The sequence below is a fragment of the Eretmochelys imbricata genome, chromosome 13, assembly GCF_965152235.1.
Source record: "Eretmochelys imbricata isolate rEreImb1 chromosome 13, rEreImb1.hap1, whole genome shotgun sequence".
Taxonomy (NCBI): Eukaryota; Metazoa; Chordata; order Testudines; family Cheloniidae; genus Eretmochelys; species Eretmochelys imbricata.
Genome location: NC_135584.1, coordinates 10,337,060 through 10,358,818, shown reverse-complemented (window position 1 = coordinate 10,358,818; position 21,759 = coordinate 10,337,060). Strand labels below are relative to the sequence as shown.

General features: G+C 40.0%; 1 protein-coding gene across 1 annotated transcript in view; it reads right to left on the bottom strand.

Moving 5' to 3' along the window:
• The window catches only part of SYCP2 (synaptonemal complex protein 2), a 60,192-nt gene that overhangs the window by 9,604 nt on the left and 28,829 nt on the right, over window positions 1-21,759 (bottom strand). The window contains exons 24-33 of the mRNA XM_077832460.1: window positions 21,451-21,575; window positions 16,984-17,041; window positions 16,093-16,148; window positions 15,510-15,558; window positions 14,970-15,144; window positions 9,779-9,846; window positions 8,151-8,333; window positions 4,307-4,508; window positions 3,047-3,300; window positions 170-355 (exon numbers count right to left, since the gene is read on the bottom strand). Of these exons, the coding sequence (XP_077688586.1) occupies window positions 170-355; window positions 3,047-3,300; window positions 4,307-4,508; window positions 8,151-8,333; window positions 9,779-9,846; window positions 14,970-15,144; window positions 15,510-15,558; window positions 16,093-16,148; window positions 16,984-17,041; window positions 21,451-21,575 (1,356 nt within the window). The remainder of the gene's footprint in view (window positions 1-169; window positions 356-3,046; window positions 3,301-4,306; window positions 4,509-8,150; window positions 8,334-9,778; window positions 9,847-14,969; window positions 15,145-15,509; window positions 15,559-16,092; window positions 16,149-16,983; window positions 17,042-21,450; window positions 21,576-21,759) is intronic.

Here is a 21,759-nt window from a genome sequence, read left to right as displayed (position 1 = left end):
TTTTTATACTAAACTGAAATATGCAGGCAATATGACAAGAAAACGTTTGAAAACAATGTTAAAAATGTAAAGCAATAAACATACATTTTCCCCTAATGCCACCAACTGTAAAATAAACAAACATACAACGCTGCAGCTTTTCAAATGGGATAGATGGTCTATATCATACCTCTCCTCTGTTTTTCATATTTTTAGTGAGATCTTTCAGTTCTGTGTCAGTGGAGAGTTTGTCTGAAAGGTAATTTGTAACATTCGCTGCCTCACTAATATCACATATTTCCACCTCAGGTTCAGTAACCTCTATGTCTTTTCCACTCATGACAGCTTTGTCCATAGTTACTGGAGTCAGACTAGGCTACACAAAAGAAAATAATAAAACTATTGTTAAAAATGGATATTCAAATGTACTAATTTTATAGCCCTTGTGTACTCTGTAGCTGAATACTGTGCATTGGTATGGACCAGAAGTAGCCATACTTGACTTGTTGATGTCCAACTAAACACTGCAATGTGGTGCATCACTGGAACCCTCACATTGACCCCAACACCTTGGCTGCCAGTGCTGTTGCACATTGCTCCCCCGTACGTTTGCTGTGATGCCACAACCCTTTGGGAATTCCAGCGGATCATGGAAAATGAACATCTTCCCTACACCAGGACCTTAACAACATCCCTCACCACTGCGTGAAGTGGTGTAAGCCCTTTTGGACCCACGCATTTAACCTTCAACAATGCAACTTCAACCCTGATGAAGCATGGAAAGCTGAATGGAGTTCACAAGAAGTCACAAACACCTCATGAAAGACCCGATGCAGAAGATCCCTGGCTTCTATCTCCCACAAAGCTCATGTACAACCCTAAACTGTATCCACACAAATCATGGCAGATGCGGATACTTGTTGTACAAATGGAAAATTAAAGACTCTCCAGTGTGTGACTGGTCACCCAGAACAGATCGTGGAACAACTCAATGCCCGGTTCACAGATACAAAGGAGGCATCACAGCAATACACTATGCTACTCCAGATGCAATTATCTGGCTTAACCATCTAAATGTAAAATTATAATTGTTGCTCTACATTTACATCAGTCATATCATAAGAAGAAGATTTTATCAGTTTATAGAAAATCTAAACAGAAGTTTAAAAAAAAATCTCAGCACATAGCAGGATGCATAATTAAAATAAAAGTGACTGTAAACATGTTCATAATCCTATGAAAGTGTAAGATAAAGATGAAATAGTTGTCTTTACTTTTCTAATAATTAAGGGACAGATCATAACCTAAGTGTCTACAAATGAAGAGGACACAGATCCAAGAAGTCAGAGACTCAGACTTGAGGTGGGGACATAGAAGAAGAAAGTGTATACTCTGTGATATTCCCATCTCCCCACCTCAACACCCCTCTCAGAGAGTGTACTCCAGGGACTGAAATCTATGACAAGGGAACACTTTCCACAGAGTTCACCTCTTCAACCATGCAGGAATCCTCTGACTGAGTTAATGCTGACCTAAGCTCTTTTGAAAATCCCACCATAAGTGATTTAGAAACACAGGTGTCATTGAAAGTCATTGGGATTCGTGTTTCTAAGTCAGCATTTTTGAAAATTCCACCTATAGTCTATTAATTTAAATGTGTTCCCTTTCATGATCTGAAATCTCTAAAGCAGGACTTGGAGAAAGTGGCTAGTGTGGGGTACCCCTGGAAACATGGAACTCTGAGCTTTGCTGCCAAGAGGATGAGAGGACAGCCAAGAAGTGGGAGGCAGTTTGAAGGCACTTTAAGATAGTCCTGGCCTCCACTGATCTAACATCTACATGGAATTTAATAGCTTCATGGGTTATGTGGGCCCAACCTACTGCCAAGTAAACAGGACTTCCAAAAGCTGCATGAGTGAAAATGTAGAGTTGTCATGCTCCCACATGAGTATAATACATACTTGTGAGAATCTAGACTGAGCAATTTGGAATGTGTTTGTGGGTTAGGGAAAACCTCAAATTCATGTCCCCAGCTGGAGATACAGAAAAGTATACATACAGGAGGATATTTTCATTGGCACCTCTCTGTTGAAATGGACATGTGCAACTGAATGATAACTCTGATTAATACAAATATATAAATACATTGTGCTGGAAGATATTCAGTTTTATTTCTCTTGGGGAAATCAGTGTTTGTTTCTTCTGACCAATGAATAAACAGAGATGTGAGGGAGAAGAAAGGATGGTCTCGTGGGTAAGGCACTGGCCAGAGTCTCAGGAGTTCTGAGTGCAGGTCCCAACTCTGCCACAGACTTCCTGTATGACCTTGAGCAACTCACTTAATTTCTCGCTGCCTCAGTTCCTCATCTGTAAAATGGGAATAATATTTCTTTTCTCCCATCCTTTGTCTTGTCTATTTAGAAGGCAAATTCTTTGAAGTTGGGGCTATTTCTTACTATGTATACATAAAGCAGTTAAAAGAAGGGGGCTGGCCCCAATCTTGGTTGGGACCTCTTAGCAATATTACTTTTTGCATTGTTGTAAATTTTGATATATACTGTAGTTAATGCCTCCCATGATTATTACACTAGTATTCCTGATTACAACAGCCTATTTCACTACTTGGTTTTCTTGATTATGCATCTGTCCTAATCATGACACCAAGTAAAAAAGAGACAATACAACAAATCTTCAAGTTAAATACTTGAACTGCATAAATATAAAATAATATAAATTATATTGATCATATCTGTGCTTTAATGTTCCATCTTTTAAACCTCTTTTTGGATAGTTCTGTTTTGAAAAAGAGCATGGAATTTTGCACTTACAAAAGCACCTGGTTGAATACAATTTAAACACCTTCTACAGGCCTGATTTTTTGTTAGAATGGTCTACTAGTTCTATTCCTATTAAACAGAATTAATTCTCATTTACTATAAATAGACATCAGTTCCCCTGAAAACACTCAAATGAAGAAGCTGTTCCAATTAATTAATGAATACTGTATACTTTACTTAAGATAATGCAGACATTGATAGAATTGTAAAGAGTAACTTTAAATTCTTACCAAAGAAAGTGGACTTAAAACTGGTGATAAACTTTCATTTCCAAATACCAACTTTCTGACATTTTCAGAGGATTGCTTTGGATGTATACTTGGATTATTCTTTTTTGTTGTATAAAGCTTGTTAGCTGAAATTCCTTTCACAATGCTTAAGGATTCCCTCTTTTCTGGTGTTGAGTCCTGAAGATAGGATGATGTTGATCTTTTCAAGGAAACATGTTCCTGGGTAAATGCTTCCTCTGGTACTTTTTCAGCACCTAGTAAGTATGAACACTTAATTGAGGATATTAGGCCATAACACCTTCTTTTTCTTTTATACCTCATATCACAAGTCTTCTCTGTGTACAGAATTCCTACTGATGTCATTGTGAGTTCCATGGAAGGATGGACACAAAGTCATGTTGCGGGATTTCAAGGGGTTGTCTTGCATGTCTTTGAGCATCTGCAATTCCAGTTACCTTGAACAGGAGTTGTGGGTGCTCAATGGTCCAGATTTGACCTAAGAACTATAATACTATTTAGAAAATACAATCCATAGTGTTAGGAAAAAAAAAAGAATTGCAAACTGAATGGACTGGGATTTCCCCATGAAAATCCGATCCTTTAATAAGACATACTTCATATTAAAAACTGCCTTTGAAACTGAATAAGCAGTCAAGTAAAATACATACTGGAACTTCTTTGTTGACCATATAAAGAAAAAACATGTATTTGCCCATGACCATAAAATATTTGGGTTTTGTAATAAAATGCTATACCTTTCATATGGAACAGCTGGATATTTAGAAATATATTTTCATATCACAACTGAGTTACTCTCATGCAAGTGCTTTGTCCTTAAAGTCTACACAACAAGAAATAAATTGCTTTTACTTAGCATTGCTCATCATTATAGTATATTTTAATAGCAAGTAAATTACCAACCGTTCTTTTCACTGATATATTGTATTTCTATTACACTCTGGTATGAAATATCAACCATAATATCTATCAGGTTTCAGAGTGGTAGCTGCGTTAGTCTGTATCAGCAAAAATAACGAGGAGTCCATTGTTATATATCTATAACAATGGATGACAGCACACCTATGTATTTTCTGCATTTTAACATATAACGTTGTACATTAAATGGATGTAAAGAAGATTAGTATGTATATTTTAAAGCAATTATTTGGAATGAATTGATATTAGAGAGAGACATTAATTAATTCATATCCAAAACTGGAGTTGACAACTTTAAAAATGAAAATACAAAATAATACACACATCTCATCGTCTCAACAGATGCTGGGCTTTCAGGTGAGGCTACTGGTGACATTTCTAATTTTCTCTGTTTCATAGGATCTTTTGATTTAGTAAACATTTTCTGTTGATTTCTTGATATTCCCTTTTTTGGCTCTGTAGAAATATTGTTCTGTAGTTCCTTGTGTTGATTCACAGCTTTGTTTTGGCCATTTTTGTGTTCTTGCTAGAGGTACACAAATCTACATAAGCATTACATTTAAACACACTAGATATTACACACGTGTATATATAGATAAGTATACAGTACAATATATCTAAAGTTTCTCCTTTAGTCCTAAGGACCAGATTTATAAAGGTATTTAGGTGTCTAAAGATCCAGATAGGCACCTAATGGGATTTTCAAACACACCTAGGTGTCTTCAACTCCCAGGGACTTCACTGGGATTTGAGCGTATTTGTCACGTTGCAGAAATTGTTTAATCCAGTATATAAATTTTACTTGAGGTAATATTAAAATTATTAAAAAAAATGAAATCTCTTTCAGTTTGTCAGTACTTTATTAAAACATACCATTGCTTAATTGATCCTGAACTGGTTTAGGCATTCAACAAATATATTAATATATGCTTCTTTTTAGGGCTGTCAAGCGATTACAAAAATTAACCGTGATTAATCGCACTGTTAAACAATAACAGAATACCATTTATTTGAATATTTATGGCTGTTTTCTACATTTTCAAATATATTGATTTCAATTACAACACAGAATACAAAATGTACAGTGCTTACTTTATATTTATTTTTGATTACAAGTATTTGCACTGTAAAAATACAAAAGAAATAGGATTTTCAATTCACCTAATACAAGTACTGTAGTGCAATCCCTTTATCATGAAAGCTGAACTTACAAATGTAGAATTATGTACAAAACCCCTGCATTCTAAAATAAAAGAATGCAGAATTTTAGAGCCTGCAAGTCCACACAGTCCTGTGTGTTCAGCCAGTCGCTCAGACAAACAAGCTTGTTTACATTTGCAGGAGATAATGCTGCCCACTTCTTGTTTACAATGTCACCTGAAAGTGAGAACAGGTGTTCACATGGCACTGTGGCGGTTCAGTGATGAGACAGAGCACAGCTTTATGCAAGCAAGCAGGCTGGTCAGCGGAGATGGGCTGTTCTGCCCCCCGCCTTCCACCTTCTCCTTTTATTATATTTCTCCCCCTAAGCATTACACACTGCTACACAAAGGAATGTATGACGTTGATTCATATACTTAGTTACCATCCTTTAACTACTACAATCCTGGTTCTCAGGCCTTGAGCCCAGGCTAAGAAAGCCTCCCACAGTTGCTGTCCAAACAATCAAGTTCTCATGGTTCATATCTAGCCCTTGTCCTTGGATAGAGCAATGTGTGCATTGCTTCTACGAAACAGTCAGGGTGTGCCCCGCCTGCTTCCAGGTGGAACAGCTAAACATTAACCCTTCATGGCACTGTTGTAGCCGGTGTTGCAAGATATTTACGTGCCAGATGCGCTAAAGATTCATATGTCCCTTCATGCTTCAACCACCATTCCAGAGGCCATGTGTCGATGCTGACGACAGGTTCTGCTCGATAACAATCCAAAGCAGCAGATGCCAACAGCAGAAGATTGATTTTCTTTTTTGGTGGTTTGGGTTCTGTAGTTTCTGCATCGGAATGTTGCTCTTTTAAGACTTCTGAAAGCATGTTCCACACCTCGTCCATGTCAGATTTTGGAAGGCACTCTTAAACCTTGGGTCAAGTGCTGTAGCTATCTTTTAGAAATCTCACATTAGTACCTTCTTTGCGTTTTGTCAAATCTGCAGTGAAAGTGTTCTTAAAATGAAGAACATGTTCTGGGTCACCATCCAAGACTGCTATAACATGAAATATATGGCAGAATGCTGGTAAAACAGAGCAGAGGACACACAATTCTCCCTCAAGGGGTTCAGTGACAAATTTAATTAATGCATTATTTTTTTAACAAGTGTCATAAGCATGGAAGAATGTCCTCTGGAATGGTGGCTGAAGCATGAAGGAGCATAGCAATGTTTAGCATATCTGGCACGTAAATACCTTGCAATGATGGCTACAAAAGTGCCATGCAAATGCCTGTTCTCACTTTTTGGTAGGGTGACCAGATAGCAACTGAAAAAATGGGAGAGGGGGTGTGGGGTAATAGGCGCCTATATAAGAAAACGTCCCAAAAAATGGGACTGTCCCAATAAAAACGGGACATCTGGTCACCCTACTTTCTGGTGACATTGTAAATAAGAAGAGGGCAGCATTATCTCCTGTAAATGTAAACAAACTTATTTATCTCAGTAATTGGCTGAACAAGAAGAAGTAGGGCTGAGTGGAAGGACTTATAGGCTCTGAAGTTTTACATTGTTTTGTTTTTGAGTGCAATTATGTAACAAAAATATCTACATTTGTAAATTTCACTTTCAGTCAAAGAGACTGCACTACAGTACTTGTATGAGGCGAACTGAAAAATACTATTTCTTTTATCATATTTACAGAGTAAATATTTATAATAAAAAATAATATACACTTTGATTTAAATTACAACACAGAATACAATATATATGAAAATGTAGAAAAACACCCAAAATATTTAATAAATTTCATTTGGTATTCTATTGTTTAACAGGGCAATTAAAACTGCGATTAATCGTGACAATTTTTTTTAAGTTAATCGCGTGAGTTAACTGTGATTAATCAACAGCCTTACCTCTTTTATGAGGTCAACATATTTTCTGTTTTAAAGAGACTAATGTTAAAATTTCAAAAGTGTCTAAGTCATTTAAAAGAGCCTACTCAGGGAGATAGGTGCTTTTAAAGCTTAGGTGCTTTTAAAAGAAAAAAAACCACTAAAACATGTTTTTGGAGTATAGAAGGTTCTCTCTATATAAATCTATGTACTACTTTAGAGTAGGAAAAAAAGAAATAGGGAATAATTTCCAGAGGGTCTGAGCACACACAATTCCAGTTGAAGTCAATGGAAAGTACAGGTGCTTCAGAAAATCAAGCTCAAGCATGGGCGGCGGGTGAACCCCTGCTTTCGGGAAGCTAGCTCGCTGGCCCCACCCCTTGTACCCAAGGCCCTGCTCCCTGCATGCCAGAGCCCTGAAACCCCCCTCCCACCCCATAAAAGGAGAAGCTCTGACTCTGAGGAACCTCTGCGACTGGGGGAACCCTGGCCCACCCACCCCGGGCTGAGCTGCAGCCATGGCCCCTCTACCCCGCCCAAGTGCCACGTTGAGCCGCTGCCCCTCCCTCCCGCTGCTGACACCTCCCCACCCGCCAGAGTCAGGCTGGCCCCAACACTGGGCTGAGCAGCCGGCTTCCCCCAGCACTAGGTAGACCCACTGGCCTCCCAGAGCACCAGGTCGAGTCGCCCTCTCCCTGGCCTCCAAGTGCCTGCCGGGCCGCCGTCCTCCCCACCAGAGTCGGGCCAGGCCGAACTGCCATCACCCTAGTGCCAGCTCCTTGGGCCCCTGAAGGCCCCACCCCCTGCCAAGCTGCCGGCCCCAGCCTCTTTAGTCTGCCGGCTCTCCACATCCCTCCTCCCTCCCCTGTCCAGAAGAGGAGGAATGCAGCAAGCAGTGAGGACCTGAGAAGTGGGTGGAGTGGAGGAGGCAGTTGGAGGTCTCATGGAAGGGCCAGGTTCACCATGGCCCAGGTGACCGGCAGCGGGTCGGCAGAAGTGCCTATTACACCCGCCGCCCAGGTTCTCCAACTTGGGCAATCAAAATTTGAGGCACCTAAAATCAGTGGCCACTTTTGAAAATTAGGGCCCTAGTTTCATAAAGATGCTGCAGAAGATCAATAATACAGTTTACCTGTACTCTTAATTTTTCTTTCTTACATAAGCACTGTGACGATTCCTGTTCACTCTCAGACTCTGAATTTGAGTAATCCTTATAACTTTTTTTTGCTAATGCTGCTCTTCGAGGCCATTTTGGTCTGGTTGTCTGTTTTATTCTTTCATCAGCCTTTGCATTTTGTTTTTTACTAACAGGTAGCTTTGGAAGAAATAATGTTGATGTAAGTTGAAGATTCTAATGACAAGAACTACGTAAAAGAACAAATTGCACTGCACCATGGTGTATGTACCAGGAACTAGCTACTGTACTTTGGAAAAAGGAAGCACATATTAGCCTTAGAATTTTACATGTTTATTCTATAGAACATGGAGCCAATAATACTGCTGATGTAGCTCCACTGACTTCAGCAGACTCATATTAGAGATGAATTTAGCAAGTAATCTTTAATGGTAGTTTAGCACTGGCCAAGACAAAACCTGAAAGGTTGACAAGGTAAAGGATAATTACTCATTGAAAAGGTTTCCTGTTCCCCATTCTCCGGGGTAGAAAAGGATCAAAATATACTTATTGAACTGGACAACCTAGAAGTTCCATGGACTTGTAAATGGAACAGAGGAAAATGTAAGTTGTGATAACTGAAGGTTAATGATCTTCTGCTAGGTGTCATGAGTAAAAAGAAGAGCCTAGAAAAGCAAGAGAAGACTTCAGGATGGGGGGGTAAAGTGAATGTTTCCTCCATCCTCCTTCTTAGTTATGATATGGGATATAGTTTCTATAGGCCTGATACTCCTGTCCTGATCTATATCAAAAGGACTGAAGCTTATGACTGACATAAAATAGCCATAAAAATACAAACCCTCCATTTAATTTTGTATTATTAAATGCACACACAGAGCTATCACATTATTTTTATTTGTCACACTTTATATTCAGTGTATGCTTATAAATAGTTTATGAAGGCTTAATAATTAATAGAGGTTTTAATAACCAGTTTAATCAATTGTTATAAAGTCTAGCAGGTCAATAGATTGCTTTGAACCATGGCTTATAAACATCTATATGTTGTCCACTAATATGGTTATAACCATCTATACTCATGTCTAACATATTTATAACATCTTGTAATAATTTATTAATGATTATAAACTCTTTATAAATGTAACTTCAAGTGTGACTTTTCCAGTTTATAGCTTTTATACTTAGTTAGGTTTATCATTTTTCTAAATAATCTTACAAACAATTCAGAGGTATTATAAATAATGCAGTAAATAATTCAGAGGCAAAAAGCTATCTTAACTAAACCAATCACTGAAAAAGTGAATAATTTGAATACAATGGTTTGTCTTGCCATTAACCAGTAACTAGTTATTGCGAAAAAAATTATACATCATCTTAGAAAACAAAACGCAAGCATCAAAATGCCATAATCATTCCAACTCTCAGCTAGTATTATTAGGGAATAGGAATTGTAACTGGCTCTGTTGTATTATTAGAGCAGTCAGAATCATTTTTAGTGGCTGTGAATTTGAAAGGATTCTGTTGAAAGTTAACAGTGCATTAATACAAATATTTAAAAAAAATCCTATGGTCAGTTAAAATAGATTAAAAATAGCGATTAAAATTAAGTTGCAATTTTACTTTACCTTTTTATTTTTTGCTTTTTTCCCTTCAGATATATCCATCAGACATGCAGGGTCAGGGAAAGTATCTGCTGTTAAAATCAATAACATTTAGAAAACTAGCTTAATATCCAAAAAACGTTGACCATCTACAATTTTAATTGTCAGTACAAGGTATGACAAGATAACTAGCTCTGTGGGAAAAGCAATGGAGGGGAAAGCAGTGGACTTGTTGTTCCTGGACTTCAGCTTTTCCAGATCTTTATCAATGCATTAAACTGCCTTCAGATTACTATTTGGACAGTAGTAGTTTTGTTAAAAAGAATTCTTTTTGTCCTAAATAAACACTTTTTTACAAAATTCACCTTCACAAATACTGAGGATAAGCACATTTCAAAGTCCATAGATTATGGAAGGTAGCAGAACAAAAACATACTGTACATTGTGTGACAGATATGGCAATTTCCTGCCCTATCTTCAGGAGATCGTATTTAATTAAATTTAAATATCTTTGAAGTCTATTGTATTTCATGTATAATTGTGGGGTAGGACTATATGTAACCTCTCAAGTGGGGAGAGAGGACAGATGTGAAGATTTCCTGGACAGATGTCAGGATATGCTTCTACGGGCACAATGTTCTGAAGATTAAGAGCAGGCCGCGCAGTGGGGACAGGAGGACGGTGAAGAAATTTGGCAGCATGTGACCGCCAGAAGAAGAAAGGGGAGAGTCCATGTACCAGCAGCGCAGATACAGGTAAGCAACCATTTTCATGTTCTCTCCACAGGTACTAATGTGGAGAGTGGACTAGATGATACATCTGACGGAAGGGAACAGAAGGAGACTCCGCTGATTGGAAGGCATGAGATGCACTGTCATAGGGATGGGGGTTCCATGACCACCGCTCCAAAGAGGAGGCAGCAGGTGGTGGTGGTCGGGGACTCTCTCCTCAGGGGGACTGAGTCATCTATCTGCCGCCCTGACCGGGAAAACCGAGAAGACTGCTGCTTGCCAGGAGCTAGGATTCATGATGTGACGGAGAGACTGCCAAGACTCATCAAGCCCTCGGATTGCTACCCCTTCCTGCTTCTCCAAGTGCGCACCAATGATACTGCCAAAAATGACCCTGAGCGGATCACTGAGGACTACATGGCTCTGGGAAAAAAGGATAAAGGAGTTTGAGGCGCAAGTGGTGTTTTCGTCCATCCTTCCCGTAGAAGGAAAAGGCCTGGGTAGAGACTGTCGAATCGTGGAAGTCAACGAATGGCTACGCAGGTGGTGTTGGAGAGAAGGCTTTGGATTCTTTAATCATGGGATGGTGTTCCAAGAAGGAGGAATGCTAGGCAGAGACGGGCTCCACCTAATGAAGAGAGGGAAGAGCATCTTCGGAAGTAGGCTGGCTAACCTAGTGAGGAGGGCTTTAAACTAGGTTTATCAGGGGAAGGAGACCAAAGCCCTGAGGTAAGTGGGGATGTGGGATACTGGGAGGAAGCACGAGCAGGAGAACGCAAAAGGGGAGGGCTCCTGCCTCATACTAAGAAAGCAGGACAAACAGCGAGTTATCTCAAGTATCTATACACAAATGCAAAAAGCCTGGGAAACAAGCAGGGAGAACTGGAAGTCCTGGCACAGTCAAGGAATTATGATGTGATTGGAATAACAGAGACTTGGTGGGATAACTCACATGACTGGAGTACCGTCATGGATGTATATAAACTGTTCAGGAAGGACAGGCAGGGCAGAAAAGGTGGGGGAGTTGCATTGTCTGTTTGAGAGCGGTATGACTGCTCAGAGCTCCGGTATGAAACTGCAGAAAAACCTGAGTGTCTCTGGATTAAGTTTAGAAGTGTGAGCAACAAGGGTGATGTCGTGGTGGGAGTCTGCTATAGACCACCAGATCAGGGGGATGAGGTGGACGAGGCTTTATCCGGCAACTAACGGAAGTTACTAGATCACAGGCCCTGGTTCTCATGGGAGACTTCAATCACCCTGATATCTGCTGGGAGAGCAATACAGCGGTGCACAGACAATCCAGGAAGTTTTTGGAAAATGTAGGGGACAATTTCCTGGTGCAAGTGCTGGAGGAACCAATTAGGGGCAGAGCTCTTCTTGACCTGCTGCTCACAAACCAGGAAGAATTAGTAGGGGAAGCAAAAGTGGATGGGAACCTGGGAGGCAGTGACCATGAGATGGTCGAGTTCAGGATCCTGACACAGGGAAGAAAGGAGAGCAGCAGAATACGGACCCTGGACTTCAGAAAAGCAGACTTTGACAATCTCAGGGAACTGATTGGCAGGGAGAATAACATGAGGGGGAAAGGAGTCCAGGAGAGCTGGGTGTATTTTAAAGAATCCCTGTTGAGGTTACAGGGACAAACCATCCTGACGTCTAGAAAGAATAGTAAATATGGCAGGTGACCAGCTTGGCTTAACAGTGAAATCCTTGCTGATCTTAAACACAAAAAAGAAGCTTACAAGAAGTGAAAGATTGGACCAGGGAAGATTATAAAAATATTGCTCAGGCATGCAGGAGTGAAATCAGGAAGGCCAAATCACACCTGGAGGTGCAGCTAGCAAGAGATGTTAAGAGTAACAAGAACGGTTTCTTCAGGTATATTAGCAACAAGAAGAAAGTCAAGGAAAGTGTGGGCCCCTTTCTGAACGATGGAGGCAACCTAGTGACAGAGGATGTGGAAAAAGCTAATGTACTCAATGCTTTTTTTACATCTGTCTTCACGAACAAGGTCAGCTCTCAGACTGCTGCACTGGGCAGCACAGCATGCGGAGGAGGTGACTAGCCCTCTCTGAAGAAAGAAGTGGTTTGGGACTATTTAGAAAAGCTGGACGAGTACAAGTCCATGGGGCCGGATGCGCTGCATCCGAGAGTGCTAAAGGAGTTGGCAGATGTGATTGCAGAGCCATGGGCCATTATCTTTGAAAACTCATGGCGATCGGAGGAGGTCCCGGACGACTGGAAAAAGGCTAATGTAGTGCCCATCTTTAAAAAAAGAAAGGAGGAGGATCCTGGGAACTACAGGCCAGTCAGCCTCACCTCAGTCCCTGGAAAAATCATGGAGCAGGTCCTCAAGGAATCAATTCTGAAGCACTTAGAGGAGAGGAAAGTGATCAAGAACAGGTAGCATGGATTCATCAAGGGCAAGTCATGCCTGACTAATCTAATTGCCTTGTATGACAAGATAACTAGCTCTGTGGATGAGGGGAAAGTAGTGGACGTGTTGTTCCTGGACTTTAGCAAAGCTTTTGACACGGTCTCCCACAGTATTCTTGCCAGCAAGTTAAAGAAGTATGGGCTGGATGAATGGACAAGATGGATAGAAAGCTGGCTAGATTGTCAGGCTCAACGGGTAGTGATCAATGGCTCCATGTCTAGTTGGCAGCTGGTATCAAGTGGAGTGCCCCAAGGGTCGGTCCTCGGGCCGGTTTTGTTCAATATCTTCATTAATGATCTGGAGGATGGTGTGGATTGCACCCTCAGCAAGTTTGCAGAGGACACTAAACTGGGAGGAGAGGTAGATACGCTGGAGGGTAGGGATAGGATACAGAGGGCCCTAGACAAATTAGAGGATTGGGCAAAAGAAATCTGATGAGGTTCAACAAGTGCAGAATCCTGCACTTAGGACGGAAGAATCCCATGCACCGCTACAGACTAGGGACTGAAAGGCTAGGCAGCAGTTCTGCAGAAAAGGACCTAGGGGTTATAGTGGATGAGAAGCTGGATATGAGTCAACATTGTGCCCTTGTTGCCAAGAAGGCCAATAGCATTTTGGGATGTATAAGTAGGGGCATTGCCAGCAGATGGAGGGACGTGATCGTTCCCCTCTATTCGACATTAATGAGGCCTCATCTGGAGTACTGTGTCCAGTTTTGGACCCCACACTACAAGAAGGATGTGGAAAAATTGGAAAACATCCAGCAGAGGGCAACAAAAATGATTAGGGGACTGGAACACATGACTTATGAGGAAAGGCTGAGGGAACTGGGATTGTTTAGTCTGCGGAAGAGAAGAATGAGGGGGGATTTGATAGCTGCTTTCAACTGCCTGAAAGGGGGTTCCAAAGAGGATAGATCTAGACTGTTCTCAGTGGTAGCGGATGACAGAACGAGGAGTAATGGTCTCAAGTTGCAGTGGGGGAGGTTTAGGTTGGATATTAGGAAAAACTTTTTCACTAAGAGGGTGGTGAAACGCTGGAATGGGTTACCTAGGGAGGTGGTGGAATCTCCTTCCTTAGAAGTTTTTAAGGTCAGGCTTGACAAAGCCCTGGCTGGGATAATTTAGTTGGGGGTTGGTCCTGCTTTGAGCAGGGGGTTGGACTAGATGACCTCCTGAGGTCCCTTCCAACCCTGATATTCTATGATTCTATTCTAGGTGAGACCTGCAGGTTCAAAGGATTATTTGAAACAAGGTACCCTAAAAGAATGGACTTCTTGAACAAAAAATATTAAGTGGTTTTCTTGGAGGATATCTAAGGGGAGGTGAATACAAATTATCCACTTCCAGTTATGCAAAAACACAGCCTTTTGAAGCTACACCCTGAGGAGAGAGCCATTGTCTGCTGATCCCTTTACATAAGGCCAACATCAAAAGCCCAAGCTGTACAAAGGAATGACTGAACTATTCATGATTGTTCTGGTTCTGAATCTGAGACAAATTATGTATTTGTAACCTCAGGAAAACCCAGTTGTGGATTTTAAGGACTGGCACCTACCAGAACCCCATGTTGGAGTTGGGTAACCTCTAGTAAACTTGTGAGCATTTGTATATTTCTTTTATTGTTTTTAGTATGTTTTTTCTGTAATGCTTTCACCTGATGAACGAATGTGCTTGCTTATAAAGAGCTGTGTGGTAACTTATAACTACGGGCAATACACTGGGCAGAGACTGTGAAGAGAAAGCATAGTGCAGACGGTGGTCTTTTAGGCAGTCTGGACTGCTGGGAATATCATAGCGAAGGCAGGGAATGTGCAGTCTTTAAAGATCCCTTGGTCAGGAAGGAGAAACTGTTGGTCTCTGCCGAGGAGAGGCGGCGACTGAGGAGGTGGGAGCCTAGAGTGTTTGCCCTCAAGGGACAGTTACCATGAACTGTGACACACTGCACACAACATACGTTATGCATGGCAAATATAATTAAATAATTTAAAAACTATTTACAGGCAAGTGAAACACAGTCCCTAAATGTTCAACAATTAGTTTCTTACTTGCTTCTATACTTTTAGATTTCTTCAGATTTTTAGTTCTGCTGTAGTCTACTAGTTGGGGTTTAGGTTTTCTGTTAGACTCTCGTAGCCAACTGATATCTGTCTTGCTGTCATCACCTCTGCATTCTGTGTCAGTGTCACTAAAGAGATGCTTCATGTTTTTATTAGTTTTATTCTACAAAACAAACAAACAAACAAAAATGCTTACAGGTCATTTATTTTTGTTTCGACTTATAATACAGTTTTTACCTGAAAGTATGTGGGATTTCTAGAGATAAGAAGCATTTGAGCTACAAAACCCAAGTCTAAAGGCCTATCCTTACAAAAGTTTTCACAGTATTAAATTCAGTAACTTCAGGCTGCTTTAAGTTACGTCAAGGGGCAGTTCCACCTCCATTCAAATAAAGGACCATGTGAGTGGAAAGATGGCTTAGAGTTTTTTATAATTCTTTGTATCATTTTAAGGGGAAAAAATGGTTATTTTCCATATTGAAATTTTGGTCTTTTTAATATCAGTTTCCCTGAATTTAAGAAACTTACTTTATTATCTACTTTTTTCTGGAGGATACTTTTGCTTTCATCAGGATTCCTTAAACAAAGAGATATTTACATTAATAAATGCATCCAAAGCGGAAGACATCTGCTGGGGTTATTGTCATCTTTCGGCTATTGGTATGTATGTGAGTGTGTGGGAGGGGAATTATGAGGCACATGCACTTGATCTCTTTTTGGCAAGTGTGGAAACCACAGTTCACTTTCAAACACTAAACTAGTAATCTGATGAAAATGAAAGGATTAGGAAGAACTTTGCCAAAAGGAAAACAGTAAAACAATCAAACAAACAAAAAACAACAACGAAATGCAGCTGAGGAAGCCATTGGAGCTGCCTTTACCTGCTGAAGAAAGGAAAATAAATGATGAAGTTACGCCAGCCCACTTTACAGGGAAAGTGAGACAACAAGAGTGTTTTCTTCCTGTTTATATCTTTAGAAGGACTTGCACCCTGCTATCTTGATTGGCATAGGGGGATGTTGGAGAATGCAAACAAAACTATTCATTATTACCATCCTTAAGAAAAAAAATGTTTTTTTTACATTAGTATAATACAATGTAACATTCTTACATTTTTTCTGTGAGATTTGTACTAGCTTTCAGGTTGGTAACATGTAATTCTTGGACCTAAAATGTAAGTACAAATAAATTAAAAATAATTGCAAATGTATCTTCATGATATATATAAAATATATTAGTTATTCATGCAAAGAGTAACACTAAGCCTTTTTTACGCCAAAATTTCTTGTTTGCAATAATTTACAATGATCACTTTACACATTAGAGAATATTTCACATCTTCTCTTTGAATATTTTAGTACAAACTTCCCAGATTTCACATAAATAATGTTACTCTTTTTAGATGCATATTTTAAGCTTTTTCTTAAGAGTTATAAATTGGCCCATATTCTCCAATTTGTACTTAGAAAAGTTTCAGATGTGTGGCTTGTATGCTACTACATCATAGTTTATGCTAAAGACAGAGCTGGTAGCAGAGTGGAAAAGCTAGAGGATGGATCTGCCAGATTTCATGGAACTGAGAACTAGTTTCCATGAATTTCCACTCTTCTCCCTTTCAAAAGGCTTAGAGCATGTCTAAACCCATAAAATATATAGAGAGGAGGAGGTGGTGCTCCCCCTTATAACTTTCAGCCCATTGTTTAAAAAGCATTCACCCGGGATGTGGAAGACCTAGATTCAATTTCCTACATTTGCCTAATGTGCAGCAAAGGCGTGAACCCATATCTTCCACCTTCTATGTGAGTGCCCTAACCACTGTGCTATTAGGTATTTTGGGTTGAGTCTTTCTCAGGACTTGTCTATATTGCCCTACAATTTGGACTACAAGGATGTGAACAGCAGTGCACACCACTGTGCTATGCTGTAACTCCTGTATGTGGATGCTGTGGGCACGAACTAAAAGGTTCCCAGTTTACATTAATGTAGACTACTGGAATCTTACTCCAAGCTTTATCGTAGGTTCATCAAATGCACTTAAGTTAAAATTGTAGACATCATCCCTGTCAAAACAGATACAAATAAAGTTTTAGTTCTTGAATCAAGGAATATTCTTAACATAATTGGATAATTAAAACATTTTAAAACAAAATTACTAGATACTTACACAATATGTCCTGTAGTCATATTAAGCACAGCTGTAGTTTTTACGTTTCTACAGCTTCTATTCTGAACTTTTCCCTACATATTCACAAGAAGAGTTACACAGGTCTAATATTCAAAACATGGTCATCTATAGTCATCAATACATCAGCAAGTTCTTTAACAGAAGCATGGGTGATAAATTAATTGCTTTTGAATCTAAACCTCACTTAACTTACAATATTCAAATATGGTATTAGGGGTCAGGGGCTGCTGGAAGAGAAATATTTTGAGATGTAAAATACAAGTCCTCATCATCTGTGGCCCTTAAAAATCTCATGGTACTTATTCCAAAAATAACAGTGTTGGTTTCTGTACCATGCTCAAATTCCATTTGAGCAATGTGTGTTCCTACCTATTCTCATATATTTAGATCTGGATGAAGTATTCTTAATTGTATCTTTTAAACTGCTGTATAATGTTGCTATGCATATCATGGAACAATGAACTTCACTCAAATTAAATGATCCCATTATATGCTATATGGTAAGGGCTTGTCTACATGAACATTTAGTTCATGTCGAGAAGGGTATGAATATACCCTGCACAAGCCTGCTGCATACTAACTGTCCATGAAGACCCTACTAGTCACACTAATCATTCCTTAGTGAGCTTTGATCACCCCCTTTTCAAAACAAGGTAGATCAAAGCACACTAAGGAAAAAATTACAACCAGGTGTGCGTGCGCACGCATGTGCATGGTGGCCAGAAGATTTTCCCCATAGCCACATCTGTTGCATCGGTCTGGGCACCCCCTGGAGTCGCACCTTCATGGTGCTCAATATAGAGCCCCGCCGACCCACCACCCCCTCAGTTCCTGCTTGCCGGCTACTCTGAGAGGGGGAAGGAGGGTGGGTATTGGAATGGACATGAACACCACATCTCGAAGAACAATAGTTATGAGACGGTGAGTAACCATTTTTTCTTCTTCGAGTGCTTGTTCATGTCGATTCCAACCAGGTGAATCACAAGCCCAAGTTTAGGTGGTGGAGTTGGAGTCCTCCACTGACTGAAGCACTGCTCGTCCGAAGGCCCCATCATCTCTGGCCTCCTGGGTAATTGCATAGTTCCTGGCGAAAGTATAGATGGAGGACCACATCGCCATCCTGCAGATTCCCTGAGTGGGAACCTGAGCCAGGAGTGCTGTTGATGAAGCCTGCGCCCTGGTGGAGTGTACAGTGATTGGACGTGCAGGAACACCTGCCAGGTTGTAGTACTCACAAATACAGGACGCGCTCCATGATAAGATGCATTGTGACGACACAGGCTGACCTTTCATTCTGTCTGCCACGGACACAAATAACTAGACCGATTTTATGAAAGGTTTGGTTCTCTGGATGTAAAAGGTTAGCACCCTGCAGACATCCAGAGAGTGGAGCTTCTGCTCCCTGCTGCTGGAATGAGGCTTAGGGTAGAATGCTGGGAGAAAGATGTCCTGGTTGATGTGAAATGCAACACAACCTTCGGGAGGAAAGCAGGATGAGGCCTGAGCTGAACCTTGTCCTTATGTAGGGAGGCTCTGATGTTAGGGCTCTGAGCTCAGACATCCTCTTGGCCAAGGTTATCGCTACTAGGAATGCCATCTTGTATAAGAAGTAGAAAAGGGATCATGTTGCTAATGGTTCAAAGGGAGGTCCCCATGAACCTAGAAAGGACCAGGTTGAGGTCCCAGGCAGGGACAGGCTGATGGATGTTAGGGTATAGCAGGGGTTCTCAAACTGGGGGTCGGGACACCTCAGGGGGTTGTGAGATTATTACATGGGGAGGGGGGTCACGAGCAGTCAGCCTCCACCACACTTTGCCTCCAGCATTTATAATGGTGTTAAATATATAAAAAAGTGTTTTTAATTTATAAGGGGGGGAGGGTCACACTCAGAGGCTTGCTATGTGAAAGGGTTCACCAGTACAGAAGTTTGAGAAGTAGCCCGTCAAGCCCTTTTAAGAACCGGCTGACCGTAGGGTTAGCAGGTGTTATAAGAGTACCTGCTGACGATAGCCTTGAAGAACTTTCAGTGCACGTCTGCAGGGACACAGACAATTAGTGTACAGCAGACTACCATGGGGTGGATTCACACCTCAGTTTGCCACAAACTGAATGTTCATGTATACAAGCCCTTAGAAATTAGTTTGTAAAATTTGTCATGAGTTTTGAGAATTCTATCTGATAGGTGTTATATAAGTATCAGTCACTATTATTATAGGCGGTACTATTAAGGAATCATATTAAACATTATTGAATAGCTATAAAAACACACCAACACATGAGCTGACACTGCTGTGAAGAAATAAGGTGGGTAGGTGCAGCAATGTACCAGTTTTGGATGTGATGTTAAAATTATGGTCCCATATGCCTGTCACTCTTGGATATCCAGACGGAGATGCAAATTAAATAGTCCATGATCATTTTAAAAATGACTGGGAATAAATCCTGTGACTTGGCTAACAGTCATTTTTAAAGAAGAGAGATTTCATATTCAGGAATGCTAGTCAACTATTGTGGAGCATCTACCAACTGCCATATTTTTATATAATTTTATACCTCATTGCTTTCTAAAGTATATTGGGATATTTCAAATATGAAAAGTGTTATAATGAACAAGATTTTGTCTTAGATTCTAGTAGATTATATCAATTTTCTATGTTAAAAAAACCAAAAAACAGTAAACGTACCTTATTGAGTTTGAAACCAGACTTATTTAAACGTGACCTAAAAATTTTTTATCAAATACCATCAAATGCATACCAAAAATGTGTTCAATATATTACTAATATAAATGAAAACCTTAACAAGAAAATATTTGCTTGTATAATGTATCACAGAGTTCTTCAATAACAGATTCTAAGATAACATATGACTTTATATAGTAAAAATAGGTCTTAAAATTCTAGTAACTTAGAACTTAGTCTACAAAAAAACTGCACAATTATAAGCCAAATCTAGACAACTTCATTTTTTTTCCCAATAGGCCCAAATTCTCACTACTGCACAAAGCTCAAAAGGTAAAATTATAAAAAGAGCCTAAGCGACTTAAGCCTCAGTCTCATTTTCAAAAGTGAATTAGACCATAAGGGTCAAAGTCCCATTGACTCTCGATACTTTGGAAAAAATTTTTAAACTAAAAAGTAAAATTTCCATGGTGCTTAAGTGTCAGATTTTTAAAGGTATTTAAGTGCCTAGATATACATAGGGGCCTAGAGGGATTTTCAGACACAGCTAGGTGCCAGACTCCCATTGATTTCAGTGTGTTAGGTTCTTTTACAATTTTTACCCTAAGTCGCTGTTCTTTGTGTAGGTTTGCTGCACTAGAAACAAAGGGCCCAATTCTCTGCCAGTGTAAGCTGATACAGTAGCAGGGAGCTACATCCATTTAAATTGGCAAAAAAACTGTCCCAGTATCCTTCATCCCCAGGCAGCAACATCTGCACCCCTAACATACTGGGATAGGTAGTACTGAAAATCTGTGTAGTCACAGAACCAATAACTATACATCCCAACCCCCAAAATTCCTTCCACTATTGTTGGAGCTCCTAGCATTCTCCATTTCTGCATAACAGAAGAGAACCAATTCCAGGGAGAGCTGGGCAGGAACTGCCTGCAAACAAATAGTAGTTAGAGTGAACTAAGTTACAAAACCGTAACTGCCAAATATCATGAGTTACGCTGCAAACATAAACTCAAGTTATTTTGTGTTACTGTTTTCGTTTTTCAAAATAATTTTCATAACCAATTTTACAACATATATTGATGCATTTGTTCACAATTAGATAAATATAAAAATTATTTAAATTGTGATTGATGACCTGATTCTCAAAGGTGCTGAGAAACAACTGCTCCCACTAATCAATCGAAGACGCAGGTGTTAAGCATCACTAAAGATCACACCTTTATGTGATTAAGTTTACATACAACCAAATTATTGTAGCCTTTAAAGGAACTTTGAGCATCACAGTTCCTCTGCTAGTGTTCTAAAAATAGCAGTACAGGCAGCACTTTAAAGTTGTAGCTCGTGCTCTGTCTATACAGCTATTTTTAGAGCCCTAGAGCGAGCCCAAGTCTATCAACCTGGGCTGGGAGGCTTGCTTCAAAATCCTTACTCACAAACTGGGCTTAGCTGAGCTTGTCCTCCACCTTCTCACACAGATTTATGATCTGGATAAACCAAACTAGGCTGCATAGGGGCTTTATTTGCTCTTTCTTCTTTGCAAGTGCACAAGGAAGTAAGTCACAATCAAGCTGTTCAAACTATTAAGAAAACAATTTATACCATACCTGTTATTAGCTAAAAATTCTCCTGCTTTTCTTGTATGTTCGATATCATCCTTTTGTTTATATCTGTCACTGATTTTACTTATTATTGATTCTATTGTTTCAGCCATTTCTTTAGATTTTGCTTTCTGTAACAACAGACTTTGTAAATAACCTGTTAACTCTGACAGTAAACTTTGTACAATAAAAGGGTAGAGCGGCAGTTTGGGTACAAAGACTCCATGTAGTTGGCACTCGACACCCATGGATCCCTCAGGATCACCAGGCTTGAGGGCAGCTTTTCCACAGGAAGAAAATCACACCCCTCTACTT